This window comes from Microtus pennsylvanicus, chromosome 5, assembly GCF_037038515.1.
Source record: "Microtus pennsylvanicus isolate mMicPen1 chromosome 5, mMicPen1.hap1, whole genome shotgun sequence".
Taxonomy (NCBI): domain Eukaryota; kingdom Metazoa; phylum Chordata; class Mammalia; order Rodentia; family Cricetidae; genus Microtus; species Microtus pennsylvanicus.
The window spans coordinates 50,849,687-50,873,072 of NC_134583.1; the positions used below are offsets into that span (position 1 = coordinate 50,849,687).

The 23,386-nt window shown below is 43.0% G+C and overlaps 1 protein-coding gene across 1 annotated transcript; it reads left to right on the plus strand.

The window, feature by feature from the left end:
* Positions 1–984: 984 nt before the first annotated feature.
* Positions 985–20,179, plus strand: Wee1 (WEE1 G2 checkpoint kinase). Its single transcript, XM_075971869.1, has 11 exons — positions 985–1,866; positions 3,172–3,377; positions 5,605–5,665; positions 5,788–5,960; positions 6,320–6,441; positions 9,641–9,787; positions 12,744–12,839; positions 13,626–13,711; positions 14,158–14,328; positions 15,042–15,187; positions 18,856–20,179. The coding sequence occupies exons 1-11, from the start codon at positions 1,291–1,293 to the stop codon at positions 19,010–19,012; spliced, it is 1,941 nt and encodes a 646-aa protein (XP_075827984.1). The 5' UTR covers positions 985–1,290; the 3' UTR covers positions 19,013–20,179.
* Positions 20,180–23,386: the final 3,207 nt, after the last annotated feature.

A 23,386-nucleotide genomic window follows, 5' to 3' on the forward strand; every position in this document is an offset into this window, starting at 1 on the left:
ATGAGAGCATACAAATTAAGTACACACGTGTGTATGTGTATTTATACTAAGAGACAGATTAAATTACGGTTTGACAAGATAGTGGGAAATTTTATTTTTCCTGAATTTTTTTTGCTTTTAGAGATAGGGTTTCTTTGTGTAACAGCCCGTTTTCCTGGAACTTGCTCTGTAGACCAGGCTGGCCTCCAAGTTGCAGAGATCCGCCTGCCTCAGCCTGCCCAGGGCCGGAATTAAAGGCGTGCGCCATCACCGCCCGGTATTTCCTGCAATTATTTTTACAGCACCATTACAGAGCACAATGGCTTTGAACTCTGATCCCCCTGCCTCAGCTTCCAAACTGCTGAAATTACGGGTGTGTGCCCGTAGTTTCCTTAGGTATTGTTTGTTTTTTCTCCTAGGGCCAATCAGGCCAGCACGTTCTCACGTGCTAGCGAACAAATATAAACACCAGGGCAGCATGGTGGGCCCTGGGTCTGGTGCGGGACTCGGGGCTGAAGAGGCCGCCTCAGAGGACGTCCAGAGCACAGTCACCGTTTCCGACTCAGACGGCCACTCCGGAACGCCTAGAACGCCCCAGGGGTCGGGCCTCGGAACACGGGCTTGGGCCAGGCTTCTGGCCGTCCCTAAGGGCTGCACGGTGCCCGGATGCTTCGGAACCCGGGGCCAGAGGCTGAACCACGCCGACCACGCCCGGGTCGGAGGGCTCCCACGGCCCTCCGCCCAGACCGCCTCCCGGCAGGCTCCGCTCCCCCGGGCGGAGAACGCAGACGGGCGTCTGTGCAGTCCGGGCTCGCTGATTGGTCCGCGACGCCGCGACCCGCCCAGGACTGGCGGCGCGCCGCGGCTCCGGGGCCAGCGATTTCGCGCCAAAATCGCGTAGCTGGGCCCTCCCCCGCGGGCTACGTCGCGCCTCCCCTGTTTTTTCAAACCCCGGGCTGGGCGGGGATTGGTGGGCTGGGCCGTCACGTGGTTAACGGTCGCGGGAAGCCGCGGAACGCGAACTTGCGGCCGAACTTGCGGAGACCTTTGCCTGCTACCTGGACCGGTCAGTGTCCACTGGGCGGTCCGCGCTGCAGCCGTCGCTGTCGCGGCGTTGGGAGCTTGGAGCGCCTCGGAGCCGCCGCCCCGGGTACCGCCGCAGCCACCGAGCAGGCCTGCTGCAGCCTGAGCCCGGCGCGCCCGATCGCACGTGGCGGACCCGCCCCCTGTGCCAGCCGCGACCTGGACACCGCCGGCCTGTGTTCGCCCGTCCTCCGCTCTCCCGTGCTCCGCCGGGACTGCAACCGGGAGATGAGCTTCCTGAGCCGACAGCAGCCGCCGCCCACCCGCCGCGCCGCGGCCGCCTGCAGCCTGCGGCAGAAACTCATCTTCGCACCGGGCAGCGACTGTGAAGAGGAAGAGGAGGAGGAAGAGGAGGAAGGCAGCGGCCACAGCACCGGGGAGGACTCGGCCTTCCAGGAACCCGATTCGCCGCTGCCCTCCGCGCGCAGCCCCGCCGAAGCCGAGGCCGAGCGCCGCCGCTCGCCCGGCGCCGAGCCCAGCAGCCCCGGGGAGCTGGAGGACGATCTGCTGCTGGGGGGCGGCGGCGGGGGCGCGGAGGCGGCGGGCGCCGGCACGGAGGGCGACTCCTGGGAGGAGGAGGGGTTCGGCTCGTCGTCCCCCGTCAAGTCACCGGCCACCGCCTACTTTCTGGGCACTTCGTTTTCGCCGGTGCACTGCGGCGGCCGGGGGGATGCGTCCCCGCGGGGCTGTGGGTCGCCGCGGGCCATGGATGGCCGCTGCTCGCCGCTGCCCGGCTATCCCAGCACCCCGCCGCACAAGACGTTCCGCAAACTACGACTGTTCGACACGCCGCACACGCCCAAGGTACGCGGGGACCCGGGACACCCGGTTTCAGGGCCCTTAAAAAAAACAAAAAACAACAAAACCGCGGCGCTGCAGCCGAGCGCGCCGCTGTTGGGGTTCGGTTACATAACCGCCTCGCCGCACCCCTCTCGTCCTGCGCCGCCACCAAAAAAAAAAAAAAGTTGGCAGTCCCTCTTTTTGGCTCTGCCCAGAGGTTGTCGGTTAAAAGATTATGTAACTGAACAATGGGCCTGGGCTGTAACTTCTTCATCTTACAAAGGGGCTGGTCCCCGCCGTCCAGGTGGCTGAGGAGGTGGCCCCGGTGGCGCGGTGTGCGAGACTGCCGGTTTGGGGCGGGCCACCTGGCACTACGAGCCATATGGTGCCATTTAAACCCGGTGGTCGGGCCTGTAATTTGGGGAGCCCGGGTAGAAGGAGTTAGGCTTATTAGAGGGGTTTTTCCTCCTCCTGTACTCCTGGTTTCGTGTTGCCCTCTGGGAGTTCTCTGCATTTACAGCCGCAGAGTCATGAACACCCCTGGTAGCTTTTGATTGTCTTTCGGGACTTAGTATTAGCGAAGCTTTGTGTTTACCCTGGGGTTTGCTCTGAGGGTTTGTTGGCCTATGTGTTAAAATGAAGGTGTCTTAGAGAAGTGTGTGGTCAGCACCCCTCCGGAATAGCCCATGTACGTGTACACTATCACTAGTAACACTTGAGAAGACACACACACACACACACACACACACAGAAATTAAGACATTTCCCCAAATTAAGACAAACACGCCCCTTAAGTTTAACACGGAAAAGGAGTCGGCGTTTGCAGATTTCCACGCACCCTTAGTCATAACCCTCGAGAATACGTGTGTTTTGGAGCGTTGCTATTTTATTAGCGGACTTGCCGAAGGCATGGTTCTTATAGTAGTGGGAGGAGTCCAATGAGGCCGCCTTCCAAAGCCCTCTTGAGGTGGATGTAGGGACTTTTTCAGACCGATCGCTTTTATTTTTAGAATGTTGAAAGAGCTTGTTAATGTTTAGCCACTGATATGAAGTTAGTTTTAGTCGCTATAAATGTTCCTTTTAAGGACTTGGTTCCGGTTTTTACTTTGCTATCTTTTACAGATAGTGTGCAACCTGACCCCTAAGTCAGCCACTGTTTATTTTACTTGAAATGTGCGGAAGGCTCGTATATTGCCCCTCCCTTGTTCTTTTCTTTCCCCAAGTCGGGTAGTGGGACCTGTCCTTCACTATGTGATGCTTTCGGCTACATCAGCCACCTAGAAAGGCCAGTTGAAGGCTGTGTCCTGAAGATTGTTTTTCCTTTCATAGAGTTTGCTTTCCAAAGCTCGAGTAATTGATTCCAGCTCTGTTAAACTCCGGGGTAGTTCTCTATTCATGAACACAGAAAAATCAGGAAGAAGAGAATTCGACACCCGGCAAACTCCTCAAGTGAATATTAATCCTTTTACTCCGGATCCTGTATTACTCCATTCCTCAGGACAGTGTCGCGGGAGAAAGAGAGCATATTTTAATGAGTAAGTCTTTACAGTTTGGGTCTGATGTACACCTAAGCGGGGTTTCATGTACTGTTCAGTTTGTACTGAGTGCGTGTTTCTGCTCTGAAAGGCTTCACTAATGAACATTAGCGCCCAGCCCTCAGGAGAGGGATGGATGGAGGGAAGAACTGGAGTAAGAAAGGAAAAGAATAGGAAACCTCGATTCCTGGGGAGATGGCTTAGCTGTTGAGAGCTCTTGCTGTTCTTGGGGTTCAGTTCTCAGGCATCTGAGTGATGGCTTAGAAATGGCTGTAACTCTGTCTCCAGGGGGTCCATTGCTCCTTCTGACCTCTGTAGGCCCTGGGCTTGCGTGCAATGCTCATACCTGCAAAAACTCTTATATACAAAAGGCCTAGACCAGGCATTGGTGGTGCATGCCTTTAGTCCAAGCTTTTCTGTAGAGGCAGGTGGATCTCTTGAGTACAAGGCCAGTCTGGTCTACAATGTGATTTCCAAGACATCCACGACACAGAGCAACCCTGCCTTAAAAAAAAAAAACTAGAGTGTTAATTCATTAATTATTTTAATGTGCATTGCTGTTTTGCCTGCATGTGCATGTGTGAGGATGTTGGGTCCCCTGTAACTGGAGTTACAGACAGGTGGGTGCTGGGAATTGAATCTGGGTCCTCTGGAAGAACAGCCAGTGCTCTTAACCGATGAGTTGTCTCCAACCCCAAGCCTAGATTTCTTGTCAGACATCTAATTTCAAGTAATTTGAGAGAATTGTTATTATTACACGTATTTATTTTGTGTGTGTGGAGGTTGACTTTAAGGACTTGATTCTCCTTCCACTGTGTGGTCCCCAAGCTTGAACTCGGGTGTCAAGAGGTGACTAGAACCTTTACCCTCTGAGCCAGTGGTTTTCAACCTTACTAATGCTGCCATAAAATTATTTTCATTGCTATGTCATAACTAATTTTGCTACTGTTATGAATCGAATGTAAATGTAAGTATCTAATGTGTATTTTACATTACCCCAAAGGGATCTCGAACCATAGGTTAAGAACTGCTGCTCTGAGCTATCTTTTTATTTATTTATTTATTTATTTATTTTTGGTTTTTCGAGACAGGGTTTCTCTGTGGCTTTGGAGCCTGTCCTGGAACTAGCTCTGTAGACCAGGCTGGCCTCGAACTCACAGAGATCCGCCTGCCTCTGCCTCCCGAGTGCTGCTGGGATTAAAGGCATGCGCCACCATCGCCTGGCTCTCTGAGCTATCTTGATGGCAGGGATTTGATTTCAGAAATGCTTTAATTTTGGTCTGTGTAGCAGTAGTCTAGTTAGTGAGCATATCTCGGTAGGGATTTTTTCTTTTTGTTTCATTTTTTAAATTTTTTTAAAATATTTATTATGTATACAATGTTCTGTCTGTGTGTATGTCTGCAGGCCAGAAGAGGGCGCCAGACCTCATTACAGATGGTTGTGAGCCACCATGTGGTTGCTGGGAATTGAACTCAGGACCTTTGGAAGAGCAGGCAATGCTCTTAACCGCTGAGCCATCTCTTCAGCCCCCTGTTTCTTTTTTTGAGACTGGGTTTCTCTGTGTAACAGCTCTAACTGTTCCTGGAACTAGCTCTTGTAGACCAGGCTGGCCTTGAACTCACAGAGATTAACTTGCCTCTGCCTCCTGAGTGCTGGGATTAATGGCATGTATCACCACTGCCCAGCTGGGGTTTTTTGTTTTTTGTTTTTAATCAGATGAGTCAAATTTTAGGGTTATAAAATTAACTATATGCTTTTTTTTTTTGTAGTGATATATCATTTGTGTTTTAACAAATAAAGCTTGTTTGAAGATCAGAGAGTAAAACAGCTGCACTGATCAGCCATACAGACCAGGCAGTGGTAGCACACCTTTAATCCCAGTAGCCACTGTAGTTTGCCATAGAAACTGGGCAGTGGTGGTTGCATACCTTTAATCCCAGCACTAGAGAGGATAAATTTAAGATGGGAGGGCACAGGTTTCAGGCTCAGTCTCATTCTGAGCATTTCTGGAATGTCATTTTTAGACTGAGGTAGAGGTAAAAGCCAGTGGCTGACTGCTTTGCTTTTCTGGTCTTCAAGTTGAACCCCAATATCTGTCTCTGGGTTTTTATTAATCATGCTACATTTTTTTTCTATCCATTAAAAAATCTATTTCATTCTATAGTTATGTAAAGTTAATCTTAAATTGATGTATGTTCTGATAACATTTAATTCTTTTTTTTTTAGTTCCTCTGAAGACATGGAAGCCAGTGATTATGAATTTGAAGATGAAACAAGACCTGCTAAAGTAAATAGCTTTTTATAATTTAGTTAATATATGTCTGCATGTCATATAAACAGTAGAACCTAGGGTAGAATAATTTTTTAATTTTATATCTTTGTATTATAAATGGATATCCTATATTACAGAGAATTACAATTACTGAAAGCAATATGAAGTCGCGGTATGAAACTGAATTTCATGAGGTCGAGAAAATTGGTTCTGGAGAATTTGGTTCTGTGTTTAAATGTGTGAAGAGGCTAGATGGATGCATTTATGCTATTAAGCGATCAAAAAAACCATTGGCTGGCTCTGTTGATGAGTACGTATTAATCATTTCTGTCTTTTGTATTTTGTCTCCTTTGTTATTGATAAACGTTAAAGTTCTAGGTAACCAAATACCTAATGCTTTTATTAAGACTAGATCTTATGCAGATTAGGCTAGCCTTGGTGAGCTCATTGTATGCTGATAATTTTAACTCCCCTTCTCCTGCCTCAATTTCCCTGATGGTTACAGTGTGTACTACTATGCCAGTTTCCATAAATCTTAGTTTTGTTAAATAAGACACCTTTTAGCATAATGATAGTTTAAAAGGTCATATTTACTTTATGGTGCTTCAGGTGATTTGATTTAGTCCTGAGTAGAAATGGTTTAGCACTCTGTTAATATTTTTCTTCTAGGCAGAATGCTTTGAGAGAAGTATATGCTCATGCTGTGCTTGGGCAGCATACCCATGTGGTTCGCTATTTCTCTGCGTGGGCAGAAGATGACCATATGCTTATACAAAATGAATATTGTAATGGTAAGTGATGTCATGTTCATTCATAAACTTTTTTTTTTCTTCTGTTTTTTTTTTTAAATGTGTAGCCCAGGCTGGCCTCGAACTCGTGATCCTCCTGCCTCTGCCTCCTTCAGCAAATCCTACCGGCGTGCGCCACCACAACCGGCCATTCATAAACTTTTGAGTTTAAAAAATAAACACTGCCAGTCAATAGTGGCGCACACCTTTTATCAATCCCAGCACTCCAGGGAGGCAGAGACAGGGCAGTTCTCTGTGAATTCGAAGCCAGCCTGGCCTACGGAACGAGTTCCAGGACAGGCTCCACAGGTAAAGAGAAACCCTATCTTGAAAACCAAAAAGAAAGAAAGAAGCACCATGGGACTATTTATTATGATCTTTCTGGTTCCCTTTCTCTTGTGTCTGTGTGTGACATTTTTAAGATAGGGTCTTGCTATGTAACCCTAGCTGGCTTGGAACTCACAGAGATTCTCATGCTTCTGTATACCCAAAGTGGAGATTAAAGACATGCACTACCTTACCTGACTCCCTTTCTCATCTTTCATCCAGAAGAGTAACATGAATTTCAAGTTGGAAGCCTTAGCCCCTCTGTGACATCTGTTAACATACCTCAGTAGGAGAACTTGTTCTATTTATATGCTTGTTACTCAGTGCTGGGCTTCATGAGAAGACAGCTTACTAGTATGCCTTCCCATATTGTATATTTTGTTATTTCTGAGCACACAGCACACAGGAAAGATTTTCTTAGTCTATTCTCTTCGGCTGTACAAAAATAATACAGTGAGATGAGGCAATTATAATAAATTTGTTTCTCTGTTTTGGAGGAAGGGAAGTCTAAGAAAAAGACGTGAGCATCTGAGGTGGTCCTTCATGCCGTATCTTTGCATGTAGAATGTAGGGTTTCACTGTCTATTCTTGATGAAGCTCTATATATGCAGACTAAACTGGCCTTCCTGGGTGCTGGGATTAAATGCATGTGGTACCACCCCTGGCTCTTTTATTTTTCAATGGCAAATTTCATGACAGTCCTTTTGTGGTGCTAGGGTTTGACTGAGAGCTCCTCGACTGCTCTCTGTGCCCTGCCTCTGAGCTGTATCGCGTTGTGCTGTGACTGGTATCACTAAGCAGTTAGCTAGGACTCCAGCCAAGGCAGACCTTGATCTTAAGATATTCCAGGAGACTAGTACCACGAGACCAGACTTAATTTCACATTAATCCCTTCTTGAAGGTACAGCTCTCTATTTACTGTTTACTAGGGCCCAGATTTCAATACTTGAACTTTGGGATACGCGTTCAAATAATAAAGTTGTTTTCAACGAATTTCACTGCATTTAGCTTTTGCATTTTGTGAGCTTCTAACATTGATGTTGGTTTCTCATAAAAGGACAATGACTCCATTCATCTAAATTTAGCCATTTCTTGAAGCCATTCTGAAATCCTGCTTTATCCACCATCTGTCCAGTCTAGTTTAAAGCTAGAATTCATTAATACATCTGTATTAAGTAAGTTATGTTCTTTTTCCTTTTTTTTTTTTTTTGGTTTTTTTTTTTTTTTTTTTTGAGGCAGGGTTTCTCTGTGTAGCCCAAGATGTCCTTGAACTCACAGAGGTTAGCCTTCCTCTGCCTCCCTGGTGCTGAGATCAAAGGTATGCACCACCTGGCTGAGCCCACACCTTTGGGTTGTTTCCATTTTTAAGTTGTTTCCATAAAGATTAAAGAAATGTATTGTTTAGGGAGCCCCCAGAGGGGGCCCAGTGGGTAAGAATGCTTGCTGTGCAATTACAAGAACTAGAGTATAAATTCCAGCATCTACATAAAAGTTAGAATTGCTGAATTTGCCTCAGACCCCACTCCCCCTCCCCCCAGCTCCCAGGGAGGCAGAGACAGAAGCATCACTGGGACTTACTGGTTTGTAGTATAGCTGAGACAGTGAATCAGCGAGAGACTTGCTCAAATGTGTGGGAAGACACCAAGACCCTTTTCTACCTTCCAGATGTACACACATAAGAGCATTGACTTATACATACATACATACATACACACATATATATGTATACATGTGTGTGTATGTGTGTGTGTGTATAAATCTTTGTTTAAAAGATAAATGTAGCTGGGTGTGGTTGTGCACACTTTTAATCTTGGCACTCGGGAGGCAGGAAGATCTCTGAATTCAAGGCTAGCTTAGTCTATAAAGCAAGTTCCAGGACAGCCAAGGCTGTTGCACACATAAATCTTGTCTCAAAAAACCAAAAAGACAAAAGGAGATGTAGCTGAGTGTGGTGGTGGTATTCTAGTACTTGGGAGTCAGAGGCAGATGGATCTTTGAGTTTGTGGCCAGCCAGGAGGGCTACATAGAGACCTGTCTGTCTTTAAAAAAAAAAAAGAAAGAAAGAAAGAAATAGAAGTTTTAGAAACACTTGATGGTAAGGTTTATTCTTGTTCATCTTCATAAATAACTAGCAGTCTAGTAGTTTATGAGTCACTAAGTCATATAGGTAGTAAAGACCTTTCCTTATTTAATTAGTTTCTTAGTTTATTTAGAGTTAGGTTCTCACTATCTCTGCCTATGTAACCTGCTGTGTAGACCAGGCTGGCCTCAAAATCACAGATATCTGCCTGCCCCTACCTCCAAAGTGCTAAGATTAAAGGTATGCACCACCGTCCCCTGCTCTTGTTCCACTCCAGAGGTTTCCCCTCAGAAAGAGAAACTGCTGGTTTACTCTGAGAAAGTAAACTGAATTGGTTGTTGAAGTTAATAAGTTAAAAGAAAGTTTAAATTTTTTTCCCCCTTGGCGCTGAGGATTTAACCTAGGACCTCTCCATGTTCATTAGGCATTGAATCCTTTTTACATTTGAAGACTGTCTTCTGAGTTGCCAAGGCTACCTTTAAAACTCATTTTGTAGCCACAGCTGGCCTCAAACTCTTGATCCTCCTGCCTTAGATTCCCAGATAGCTGGTATTATGTTACTTACTACATCACCAGGCCTAGTGTTAAATTCTATTTTCTATATTTGTTAGTATATTTTATACTAAAACAATAAATAAAAGTTGATATCCCGAGCAAGTTGAAGAGGGGGATTCTATAAAATGTAATTTTCTTGGTGGAGAATTGCAGTTGTTCCATATAGAGAGAAGGGAAAAAAGGTTTTTTTGTAAATAAGGGGAAAATGAAAAAAATGTTAATTTTTGCTGTCTTTGTTAGGTGGGAGTTTAGCTGATGCTATAAGTGAGAACTACAGAATCATGAGTTACTTTACCGAAGGAGAGCTGAAGGATCTGCTTTTGCAAGTTGGCCGGGGCTTGAGATACATACACTCAATGTCTTTGGTTCACATGGATATAAAACCTAGTAAGTATTCCAAATATTTGGCTGTGCTGTTTGGAACCTGGGTATTGGAAATAAATTATTTCATTGTAGCAATATGAAAATACTAGTATTGATTTATGATGGGAAGACTAGACCACCCCCACCCCCAGCCCCCAACAGGCCTAAATATTTCATAGTTGATTCATTTAAACTGGTAGATACCATACTGTGTGTCTGATTATCATCTGCTGTTCATTGGTGTTTTGCCTGCGTGTATGCCTGTGAGGGTCTCAGAAGTCCTGAACTGGATTTACAGACAGATGTAAGCTGCCATGTGCATGCTAGGAATTGAACCTGGTTCCCTGGAAGAACTGCCAGTGCTCTTAACCACTGAACCATTTCTCCAGCCCCTCTACTTTAAAATGACACGCTTAACCCTACAGATAAACTTCTCTGTTTAACCAGTTGCTTTCTTGCATTTTTAGTTTCTATCTTTCTTATAGTTCCTGTAAATTGGAAGTTAGAAGGGCTGATGAATTCAAACTAATTATTGCAGGCAAGGTGCTTTTCTTATACAGCAACAACAAAAACAAACTAGTTAGCTGGTATGGTGCACACACCTTTAATCCCAGCACTCAAGAAGCAGAGGCAGGTGGATCTCTCTGAGTTTGAAGTCAGCCTGGTCTACACAGTAAGTTGCAAGACTGTCAGGGCTGTTACACAAACCCTGTCTGGGTAGGGTGGGCAACTAATTTTTAATTTAGTTTAAATTAGTCTTGGAGGCTAGACAAGCATGTTGGATAACCTGGAACTGAGGCATTTGTGAGCCACTTTATAGGTGCTAACACCGAATCCCAGTTATCTACAATATAGCAGTAAATAAAAACTCTTGGTTTTTCAAACAAGGTTTTTCTCTGTAATTGCCCTAGCTGTCCTATAACTATCTCTGTAGACCAGGCTGGCCTCGAACTCACTGAGATCTGTCTACCTCTGCTTCGCGAGTCCTGAATTAAAGGCAAGCACAACCACTGCCTGGCACAGTAAGGACTCTTAACCATTGATCCATCTCTATATCCTGACAAGTTCCTTTAATTTGGATTTTACAGATTAAAAAATTTGTTTTTATTAAACATGTTGATTTGATAAAATTTAAGTAGCTTTATACAACTTGTGAGTTACAGTTAAATTATTTTCACCTGACTAAAGTTATTTTTTTAAAGGAGTTAAAAAAACAAGTATAGTGTGCACACTTTTTATACCAGCACTTTAGAGCAGAGGCAGGAGAATCTCTGGGATTTGGAAGCCAAGCTTGGTTTATATAGTCCAGGCTAGCCACGACTGAACAAGTAAACCTCTATCTCAAAAAAAAAAAAAAATTAAGGAAGAAATGTTTGGATATAGGTATGAGATCAGACTATAAGGTTAGGCAGTACTGCTGTATCTTATATTAAGCAGCAAATACAATGAATCTTTGTATAACAAGGTTCAAAGGCTAGAAATACTAAGGGACATAAAGGATTTTTGTTGGGGTGGTTTGTGGTACTGAGGTTTAAAAAATTCAAAATTACAAATATCACCGTGAATATATTGTCCTATAAAGTGAAACTTCACAGATGAGTAATAATTATGCTATACTAAAATCAATGTAATATTGATAAATCTATTAAAATGAAATACACTGGTCTGGAGAAATGGTTCAGTGGGTAAAAAGTGCTTGCTGTGCAATCATGAGGACCAAAGTTCAGATCTTTAACACCTGTGTAAAAGCTGAGTGCAGAAGTTTGCATCTGTAACCCCACATAGGAGTGAGATGAAGACAGAGACTGGTGGGTTCTGGGAACTTAATGGCCAGCCAGTATAGCCAAAACTAAAAGTTTCAGGTTCAGTGAGAGACCTTATCTCATAAAGTAAGATGAAAAGGATGGATTAAGACTTGACATTAATCTCTAGCCCACATACCCATATGTCATACACCCACATACCGAAAAACAAATATGCCATTCAGACTTAAGTCAGTTATGAGGTAATTTTTAAGAAAAAGAAGTATTGTTTGTAGCAGGAAATAAGCCATAAACAGTATTGGGATGTAGGTACTGGATGGTAGCTAAATGACCCATCCTTCTTTTCCAGCCTGATAACATCAGATTAAAATTGTGGCTGGAGAGAGATCCTTTGGCAGTTTAAGAGCTCTTGTTCTTGGAAAGAATCCAGCACCCACCGTCCATAACTCCATTTGCACAGATATTATTTCTAAGTTAATAGAATACTAAAGATTAATATATAAGCAAAAAGGGTCTTGGCAGTGACTCCCAAATGTTTAGAGATCATTGCTAAATTAAAAAAAAAATATTCCCTACTGTGTGGTCGTGACATATACCTTTAATGCCAGCACCCAGGAAGGTGAGGCTGGCAGATCTCTGAGTTCATAGCCAGCCCCATCTACAAAGTGAGTTCTAGGTCAGGCTTCAAAGTTACACAGGAAACCCTGTCTCTGTAAACCAAAACATATATATATATATATATATATACATACATACGTATTACCCAGGTGTAGAGCCTCATCTTTATCCCTTGAGGTTGTTATTCTCACTAAGATTGGGTTGGAAAAAAATATGCGTTTTTAAGATTTTCTGGATGGATGATTTTTTTTCTGTGATTTTTTTTTTCCCCCTCCTTGCACCATGCGGTTTCTGAGGATTGAACTCAGGTTGTCAGGCTTGGTAGCAAGTACCCACTGAGCCATCTCACCAACTTTATGGATTTTAATTTTTTTAAAATCTTGTGTGTGTGTGTGTGTTTCTTTATGAGATAGGATTTCCTCTGTGTAACAGATCTGTCTGTCCTGGGACTTGATTTGTAAACTAGGCTTGGCCTTGAACTCTCTGAGATCCACTGCCTCTGCCTCCTGAGTTCTGGGATTAAAGATGTATACCACCATGCCTGGCTTTATTGGTAGTTTTTATATTTGGCCTTGTTTGTTAATATTGTTATTCAACAGGTAATATTTTCATATCTCGAACCTCAATCCCAAATGCTGTCTCTGAAGAAGGAGATGAAGATGACTGGATATCCAACAAAGTTATGTTTAAAATAGGTAAAACTTTTGTTAACTGTTGTGATAACTGTTATGTTAAAGTTAAGAGGGGTTGGGGGGTTGGTTGTATGTAAGTGTAGTGTGGACATGGTGGGCATGCATGTGCAACAGAGCACGAATGAATATTAGGACAGGCTTAGGTGTTAGTCCGCACGTTCCATCTTGTTTCATGTTGGGGTCTTTTGTTTGTTGTACCCTGTTTTGGATTCCGGACTAGCTGGCCTGTGAGTTCCTAGGATTTTCTTGTGTCCGCTTCCCATCTCAAGGTAGTTCTGGGTTTGCAGACATGTGCTCCTCTGTTGGCTTTTACATGGGTTCTGGGAATCTGAACTCTGCTCCTTACTTTTGATAAGTACCCTTCTCCACTGAGCCATCTCCATAATCCTCTTTTTGAGTGTTTGCCTTAATATAAATGCATCATGTATATGCTTAGTGCCCAAGGAGGCCAGAAGAAGCATTCCAAGAGACTCAAGTAACAAGTAGTTTTGAGCTACTACGTGCATGCTGGGAACTGAATGTTGGTTCTTGACAAGAGCAAGTGCTCTTATCTGGTGAGCTATCATCTCTCCAGTCCATATTTATATACTTTGAAACAGCATTACATGCGTCTCGGTATGCTTCCTTGAACTTGCTGTGTAGCCTGGATAGCATCTACTCTGAGTCCTAGGATTACGGGCATCTGTTACCATGCCTGGTTTGTGTGGTTATAGATACCAAGCCAGGGCCTTGTGCATGCTGGGTGAGTGCTCTGCTAACTGAGCTATTGTACTTTTCTAAACCGTCTAGGTGATCTTGGGCATGTGACAAGAATCTCTAGTCCACAAGTTGAAGAAGGTGATAGTCGTTTTCTAGCAAATGAAGTTTTACAAGAGGTAATTATTTTTCCTTTGTTTACAGTACTTGCTTTGTCCCACTTAGGCAGTTGTCAGAAGAATGATTATGTTGTATTTACTGAGGAAATGAAAGGTAGATTATGACATATTGTGCCACATGACGTCTAATTGTTTAGTCTCCTTGCTCTTCTCTCCATACACATTGTCTGCATCTGCATCTCCAGCGGGCAGGATACTTGCTTCAGAGCATGTCATTGGGCACCTGATAAAGCAGCATCTATTTTTAGATATGTACTTAACCCCTACCCCAGCTTATTATTTGTAATTTAAAAAAAAGTCAGCATCCTCCTAAATTTAGCAGCTTATTTCCTGAATAGATGCTTAAATGTGGCATTGAAAGGTTTTTAATGTGATTTTACCTAGACCATCATTGTGCATAATATTTTATTTTGACCACTAATTTTTTTTCCTTTTAAATTTTACAGAACTATAGCCATCTACCGAAAGCAGATATTTTTGCTCTTGCTCTCACAGTTGTATGTGCTGCTGGTGCTGAACCCCTACCCCGAAATGGAGACCAGTGGCATGAAATCAGGCAGGGTCGATTACCCAGGATTCCACAAGTGCTTTCCCAGGAGTTGACAGAGTTGCTAAAAGTGAGTGTTGTAGCCAGACGTTTCCTATCCCTACCACCAGAGACTCAGAGGCTTAATATTTTTCAAATTCTCTATCAGTAGCTCAGGCTTGTTACTAGCTAACTCTTACATTTAAATTAACCCATTTCTATTAATCTGTGTATTGCCATGTGACTCATGATTTTACCTGTCTTCTACATGTGTCTTGCTTCCTGGACTGCCACTAGCATCTCTCTCGACTCCACCCTCCTTCTTTCCATCATTCTCAGTTTAGCTTTCCCACCTAACTTCCTGCCCAGCTACCAGCCTGTTAGCTTTTTACTAACCAAAGAGAGTAATACATGTTCATAGTATAGAAAAGGATTGTTCTAAGTAGTAGTCTTTCTTGTTTGGTTGGGTTTTCTAGAGACAGGGTGTCTGTAGCTCATCCTGGGAACTATATAGACCAGGCTAGCCTCAAACTCAGGTCTGTCTGCCTCTGCTTGCTAAGTACTGGGACCTAAGGGCATGCACCTGGCCATAAGTAGTAGATTTATATTTTTGTTTTGTTTTCCAAGACAGAGTTTCTCATTTCTCTGTGTTGCCATGGCTGTCCTGCAACTCTATAGACTAGGCTAGCCTTGAACTCAGAGATACACCTGCCTCTGCCTCCCAGTGCTAGGATTAAAGGCACGTGCCTCCATGCTCAGCTATAAGTAGTAGTTTTTAATCACAATTTTGCTTTTGTTTCTCAGGTTATGATTCATCCTGATCCAGAGAAAAGGCCTTCAGCGATGGTGCTGGTGAAGCATTCAGCGTTGCTGTCTGCATCTAGAAAGAGCGCAGAGCAATTACGAATAGAATTGAATGCTGAGAAATTCAAAAATTCTCTTTTGCAGAAGTAAGTAGATTTTTTTGTTGTTATTGTTTTTTAATTTTAATTTTTTAAATTCTCATTGATTCTCAAATTCTGAGAGATCCTTTAGGGTTTTTGTCAAACTTTGCAATTATGTACTTTAAGTGGGGTTTGGGCATTGTGGCTCAGTTGGTAAGGTTTTCCCACATAAACATGAGAACCTGAGATTGTAAAAAGTTTGTTACCAACCCATTCGTAAAAAGCTGGGCGTAGGGCTGGAGAGATGGCTCAGAGGTTAAGAGCATTGCCTGCTCTTCCAAAGGTCCTGAGTTCAATTCCCAGCAACCACATGGTGGCTCACAACCATCTGTAAAAGAGGTCTGGTGCCCTCTTCTGGTCTTCAGGCATACAGACAGAATATTGTATACATAATAAATAAATAAATAAATAAATAAATAAATAAATAAATATTTTTTTTTAAAAAAAGCTGGGCGTAGAGGCTTGTGTCTGTAATCTCAGCACTGAAGAGGCAGAAACAGGTTGGTCCTTACCAGCCCAGCTGAACCATCAAACTCTAGATTCAGTGAAAGAGGGCTGGAGAAATAGATGACTCAGCAATTAAGAGTACTGACTGTCCTTCCATAGGACTGAGGTTCAGTTCCCAGCACCACATTAAAGACTCACAGGTGTTTGTGATTTCAGTCCCAGGGGACCCATTGCCCTCTCCTGGTCTCCTTGGCGCACACATGAGTCATGGACATACATGCATATGAAACAATCACCCATACACATAAATAATTTTAAAAAGCTTTATGTTGCAAACATTGAAGATTTTGGATATCAATTGAGGAAGACATGTGATGTTGACCTCTGGCCTCTGTATGCACTTGCACAAGTGTGTACTGTACAGCTAGACACATGATAAATATTAAGGCTAAGTTGGGTGTGGTGACATAGACATGTGATCCCAGCTGTGTGGAGGCAGAGGCAGCAGGATCTCAAGTTCAAATTTTTCAACAGTGTTGAGCCTCAGCCTGGACAAGTTGGTGAGAACCTGTCTCAGAAAGTAAAGGATCAGTGAGTGGTGGGGCACACTTTAATCCCAGCACTTGGGAGGCAGGGGCAGAGGCTGGAAGAGCTCTGTGAGTTAGAGGCCAGGCTAATCTACAGAGGGAGGTCACAGTCAGCAAGGATTGCAAAATGAGATCCTGTCTGAAAAGGTGGGGACTTAGCCAGCCAGTGCATGACTTTAATCTAGCACTTGGGAGGCAGAGGCAGGCAAATCTTTGAGTTCAAGGCCAGCCTGATCTACAAAGTGAGTTCCAGAACAGCCAGAGTTATCACATAGAGAAACCCTGTCTCAACCCCCCCCCCCAAAAAAAGGTGGGTACTTAGTATTAAGAGAACTTAGCCCAGTGAGCACAAGGTCCTAGATTCATCCCCAGCACCAGGCCTGGGGAGAATGCTATGGGATGTAAAGAAAGAGAAGGCTCAGTGGTAGAGCTTTTGTTTCCTAGGTTTTGTGATATTCTATATTCAGTTTTCATGCTTTCGTGTAAGTGGTCATTTTCTCAAAGCTCTAAATCATGGTAGAAGCTGAATCAACCTGTAAGATATTTCTCCCAGACTCTTACCAACATTAATGTTTTCCTACAGCATTTTCTTCAGCCTGTTGATTAAACTGTGAAATTAATGTCAATTATGTTGCTACATATTTTTTTTTTAATTGAGTTGAGGCCAGCCTGGGCTACACAGAGAATTCCTGTCTTGATGAAGAGTAAGGTCTGGCCTCAACTCAGAGATCTACCTCCTTCTTTCTGCCTCTCTCTGTCTCTGCTATTAAATGCATAAAAGACTTAATTTTTGAAGTAGGGTTTCTCATGAACCTGGAGCATGCCAGCTCATATTAAGACTCCTAGGCTGTCTGGGCAATCAGGATTCTCCTGTCTGCCTCACAGCTCTGAGATTACAGGCAGGTGCAATCACACTTCTACTGCTTCTCACCCCCATAGCTGAGGCTCTACCACTGAGCTAAATCTTCAGTCTTACCCTGCTTTCTGTGTGGGTGCTGGGGGTCCTCATGCTTATTTTTTTTAAATTAGATTTCATTATTTTGTGTATGTGTATACGCATGACATGTATTGATCTTTCTACCATGTTAATTCTGGTGATCAAAACTCCAAGATGTGTCATACACATGACATGTATTGATCTTTCTACCATGTGGATTCTGGTGATCAAAACTCAGGGTGTCAGACCTGGTAGCAGGTATCCTCACCACTGAGCCTTATCACCAGCCCAGATGTGTCATACCATATAATGATCTGCACATTAGGGCTAGGGATTGAACACAAGCCTTTGCCTATGTTAGGCAAATTCTGTAGCATTAAGCTATACCCCTTATCCTCTTTATTTTTTGAGGTAGTAATTCATCATATAGTCCTATAGTCTAGGCTAGTCTCAAACTCAGTATGTAGCCAAGGTTAGCCTTGAACTCCTCATCCTCTTCCCTCTATACCCCCAACCTCACCCCTTAGTGCTGGGATTGTAGGCATGTTTCTTTTTCTTTTCCTTTTCTTTTCTTTCTTTCTTTCTTTCTTTTTTTTTTTTTGATGAAGAGTTTCTCTGTGGCTTTGGAGCCTGTCCTGGAACTAGATCTGTAGACCAGGCTGGTCTCGAACTCACAGAGATCCGCCTGCCTCTGCCTCCCGAGTGCTGGGATTAAAGGCGTGCGCCACCATCACCCAGCAGCATGTTTCTTTTTTGAACTGGAACTCTCATGTCCCTAACTTACCTCAAAGTTACTATAGAAGAGGCTGACCTTGAACACCTTCTAATTCAATTTGCTGTCATTTTGACTTTTAACTTGAAGAGGTTTTATGTTAAATAAGAATTTTATACTTAGATTCTAAAATTAAATTTTGTCCTTTGATATAAATTGAAGTGTAATTTGAAATTATTTAAGACCCAAAATTCTTGCTAATGTCTTTATAGTTTAATGCTAAAAGCACAAGTCATAAATTTGAGTATATAAGCTAAAGCTCTGTTATATTTTTGTTTCTCAAGTGCATCTCAAAATAATTGATAGTATATGACAATTGTCGTAGTTAGCATTACTATTACTATGATGAAGCACCATGACCAAAACAACTTGGGAAGGAAAGGGTTTGTTTGACTTACATATCCATTGTTCATTGAGGGAAGCCAAGCAGGAACTCAAAATGGCAGGAGTATTGCTTTCTGGTTTGCTTCTCATGGCTTACTAAGTCTGCTTTTTTGTTTATTTTTTTCAAGTCAGGGTTTCTCTGTCTAACAGTCCTGGCTGTCCTGGAGTCTAACAGTCCTGGCTGTCCTGGAAATTGTTTTGTAGACCAGGCTGGCTTTGAACACACACATAGACACTTGCTTCTGCCTCTGAAGTGCTAGGACTAAGGGTGTGTGCTGCCACCCCACTAGCCCAAGGAAGCATCACTCACAACAGGCTGGGTCCTTCCACACCAATCACTAATTAAGAAACAGGCTTGCCTACAGCCTGATCTTGTAGAAGCATTTTCTCACTTGAGGCTCCCTTCTGTCTGACCCTAGCTTATGTCAGGTTGTCATAAAACTGGCCAGCACAACAATTCAGTTTGTATTTGGCCTCTAAGACTCTTTGTATAAGATTAATACAGTAGATAAATAAAATGTATTGCTTCCTTTCTTATTTTTTTTAGAGAACTCAAGAAAGCCCAGATGGCAGCCAAAGTTGCAGCTGAGGAACGAGCACTCTTCACGGATCGGATGGCCACTAGGTCCACCACCCAGAGTAATAGAGCTTCTCGACTTATTGGAAAGAAAATGAACCGCTCTGTCAGCCTTACTATATACTGAACTGCTCACACCCCCCACTGCCCCCTCCAAAAAAAACTGTGACAAGAGGAAGCTAGGTTAAATCACTGCTAGAATTTGCTTTGCAATTTACTTTGTCCATTGGTAGCAGTAATTTTCCTGAAATGCCTTTTAGGACTTATGTGAATAACATTTGAGAATAACATATTCTGACTTGGCTATGTCAGGCTTTTGTCTCATCTTCCCGTCTGTTTCATGTAGGATTTCAGTCACTGTTGGATGTTCCACTAGCTTTTGCAGGGTTAACCACTGTGTTGGGTGCTGCGTATCATTCACTATTGCAGTGTGATGGAAGGTATCTTTCCTAGCTGGGACCCTTAGAAAGGACTCAAGGCCCTTACTACGAACATCCTCTCCCTTCAAAAAAGAGAACTGCTCAGAGACTCAGTACTACTACTCAGCCTCCGATGTACCTGTGTCAGTCTTACGTTTCTTTTTTCTATTGTGAATTATACTTGTATATCCAACTGGGAGCACTTTAGGCATTGTGTGTACATGGGATGGTCATTCTGTGGAAGCCTTGCCTTGTGAATTTGCTGCTATTTTAGTTTCCTCTTGCTATAAGACTAGCATTAAACAATCATTGTTGTTAATAGGCTCTCTTTCAAAACAATTATGTGAAATGTGGAGCTGCCCTTCCTGAAGAGCAGCTTGCCTTTTGTTCTTTGGACTTTCAAGCTAGTGCACTGAAAAAGTGCACCTGTCCCTCCATGTTTGAACGCTGTATTAATGTAGTATAATTGTTACTGGTTTTGTAATTTTTTTTCTTATAATGTCCTCTTTAAAACGTGTTTCCTTCTGTCAAGTCTTGTACTTGGTTGTATAGTTAGCCTATTTTTAAATGTTTTGCCCAGCTTCTCTTCAATGTTTGTGTATATAAACTGATCTTGGTAATACTGTACATAGCTGTTTGAAATGCCAGAATGACTTCTGATTATTCCAAATTTTACACAAAATACATTTTACATTTGGTTAGCCATTTGACTAACAAGGTTTGGCTAATATTAGATGTTGCCCTCCAAAAGGAAAAAAAAATGTCTCATTTGTTTTCCTATTAACATTGGTCTGAAAAATATTTGCACTTGTCTGTTTGACTTGTGTTTTATTAATATTGACTGGTGTATTAAAAGTCACTCTGTGCTTACCTTACTTGTCTAAATCTTCCTGGTGCCTGTTTTCTATTTTATATCCCCTCACTGCTGCATTGGAAAATATAGGATATAATGTATAAAGTGCTAAGAACAGAGGAGTATGCTTTGCTCCTAGTTGCTGGCTCTTTGAAATAGGTTCTCACCTTGTAACCCACGGTGGCCTGAAACTTAACTCCCTTCCATCTCCATCCCAGTGCTGAACTTAAAACTCGTAATTTGATAGGATGTGGAGCTTACTGACTCTTTAATGGTGTGCTTTAGTGCATAGTTATATCTTGAGATTTCATGAAAGTTTTGAGTGTTTATTAGTGTAATAATATATTTAAGCATATTGTATATCTTTGCATGTGACACTAGAAATGAGGTATAATTTAGAAAGGTTAAGTAGATAAAATACATATAATTCATAGCTTTTTAACTAGACTGAGAAAAGCTTATAGTTTTAAGAGGCTGGCTTGTGTGTGTGTTTGCACACAAGACAACCCAGGGCCACCTTTTCCTTGCTAATCACTCCTAAACACCCAATGCCATTTATTTTAAAGATTTTATTTGTATGCATGTTTTGTCTGTCTGTATGTATACCAGATCAGAAGAGGGCGTCAGATCCAACAGGTGATTGTAAGCTACCTAATGTTGGTGCTGGAAATGGAACATGGTCCTGTGCAAGTGCAGCAAATGCTCTTAACTGCTCAGCCATCTCTCCAGCTGTTCTTGTTATTTTTACAAATACTTATTGTGGCTGGGCAGTGGTGGTGCACACCTTTAATCCCAGCATTTGGGAGTCAGAGGCAGGTGGATCTCTGAGCTCAAGGCTAGTCTGGTCTACAGAGTAAGATCCAGGACAGCCAGGACTGTACAGAGATACCTGGCTGGGGGAGAAAAAACCAAAACCTTGTTTTGTGTGAGAGTGTTGAGGTGAATGCATGTGAAGTGCAGGTTCTTCCGCTGACTCGCCGAGCCACCTCCCTATCCCTAATGATGTAATTTGTTTGGTTTTGATTCTTTTAGACAGGGCTTTGTTTTGTCATTCAGACTGTCCTTAAACTCAGGACTCTTCTTAGCCTCAGTGCTGAGTTAGCAGTATTTGTTATTGTGCCTGGCCTGATGGCATCCTAAACTAAATTCAGAGCTGGATGTGGTAGTTTAGGCCTGAGTTCCTCTCCGGAGGGTAATGGGGGAAGACTGCCTTTAGTTCAAGGCCTGCTTGGGTCCCACAGTGAGCTCCATGCTAATCTGCAAGAAAGTAAGCAAACAGCTGTGAGAGGTGGATGGCCTGGAAAGACTGAGGAAGCAGAGGAGATGGCTCAGACTGGAACAGAAGCCCTTGAAGGCTGAAGCAATAGGATTGCTACAAGTTGCGAGGCAGACTGGCTATTTATTTAGCAAGACTTTGTCTCAACAGAAGAAAGGTCTAAAAAATGGATAGGCCAGGCATAGTTGTCCCAACTCCTTTAAACCCAACACAGGCAGAGGCAAGTGGGTCTTTGTGAGTTTGACACCAGCCAGGACTACACAGAGACTGTCTCAGAGCAAAGAAACGTGAATATTTGGTATCTGTTTTGGTTGCTTTTAAGTTTGTAAGGTACATTTTTTTATTTTATGTGATTATTTTTCCTGCATGTATGTATGTGCACCATATGCATGCTTGATGCCTGTGGAATTCAAAAGAGGATATCAGATCCCTGGAATCCGAGTTATAGATGGTTGTGAACTGCCATGTGGGTTCTGGGAATTAAACTTGGTCCTCTACAAGAGCAATAAATGCTCTTGATCACTGAGCCATGTCTCCAACCCCCTAAAAAAACAGTGTTTGCTTACTAGGGACTCAGGAAAGTTAAAGGAAATTCATGGATACGTATAATAGCAATAAAATGTGCTAAGAGTTGGGTAAGGTATCTTGAGTAATGATTCAAAAAATGTAGATTATATAAAAATAGTAAGATGCAAAGTTCTGTTGCTGTTTAAGGAAGATATTTTCCATTGATAAACTTTTGAAGACTGGCTTTAATAAAAATCAAAAGTTAGGAGGAGGAATCAATATAATGGACTGCAGCCGGGTGGTGGTGGCGCACGCCTTTAATCCCAGCACTTGGGAAGCTGAGGCAGGCGGATCTCTGTGAGTTCGAGGCCAGCCTGGTCTACAAAAGCTAGTTCCAGGACAGACTCTAAAACTAGCATGAAACCCTGTCTCGAAAAATCAATTATATATATATATATAGTAATAGGAGCGGCGGGGCTGTGTCCCCAGCATCCCGGCCGCCTGGCTAGCTTATGCCCCGAAATAACAACACACAAATTGTATTCTTTTAAACACTGCTTGGCCCATTATATCTAGCCTCTTCTCGGCTAACTCTCGCACCTGGACTAGCCCATTTCCAATCATGTGTGTAGCACCCCAAGGTGCGCTTACCGGGAAGATTCTAGCCTACGTCCATCCTGGGTCTGAGCTTCATGTGTCTGCCTCAGAGAGCAGAGCTATCGCCTCTGTCCGGGAGAAGGGAGCATGGCGTTTCTCTGAGCTCACTTCTTCCTCCCAGCATTCTGTTCTGTTTACTCCTCCCACCTATGTTTTAACCTATGAGGGCCAGCCAAGCAGTTTCTTTATTTTTTAACCAATGACCTTCCTCCATCTCATATATATATATATTCATTGCAATATTAAAACTTGCTTTATCAGAAAAAAGAATGTTATGCTAAAATATGAGCAGTTCCCCTTTAATTAATGAGCTAATATCTTTATTTTGTGTGTGATACTTGTTTGCGGGATGGGTAGTGCTCATGTACTTGGATGTGCCTGTGGAGGTCAGAGGTCATCTTGCAGGATTCGGCATGTTTTCTCTATCATGTGGGTCATGGGGACTGCTCTCAGGTCTCCGTGCTTGGTAGTGAGCACCTTTACCAGCCCAGGAAGGACGATTTTCAAGCTTTGATTTTTTTTTTCCCCTAGCTGTATATCAGAGGTCAAGAAATTACAGAATTAACAAAGTTCCCAGGTTGTGTAAAGGACCTGAGTTCAATCACAGCACTCATATAAAAAAGCCAAGCATGGTGGTATGAGCTTGGGTCTTGCTGGCCAGCTACCCTAAGCTACTTGAAAAGCTCCAGACCAGTGAGAAAACATCATCTCCAAAATTATGGTGACTGTTACCAAAGAAATGACAGCTCAAGTTGCCCCTCAGCATGCACGTGTTCTCACACACATACA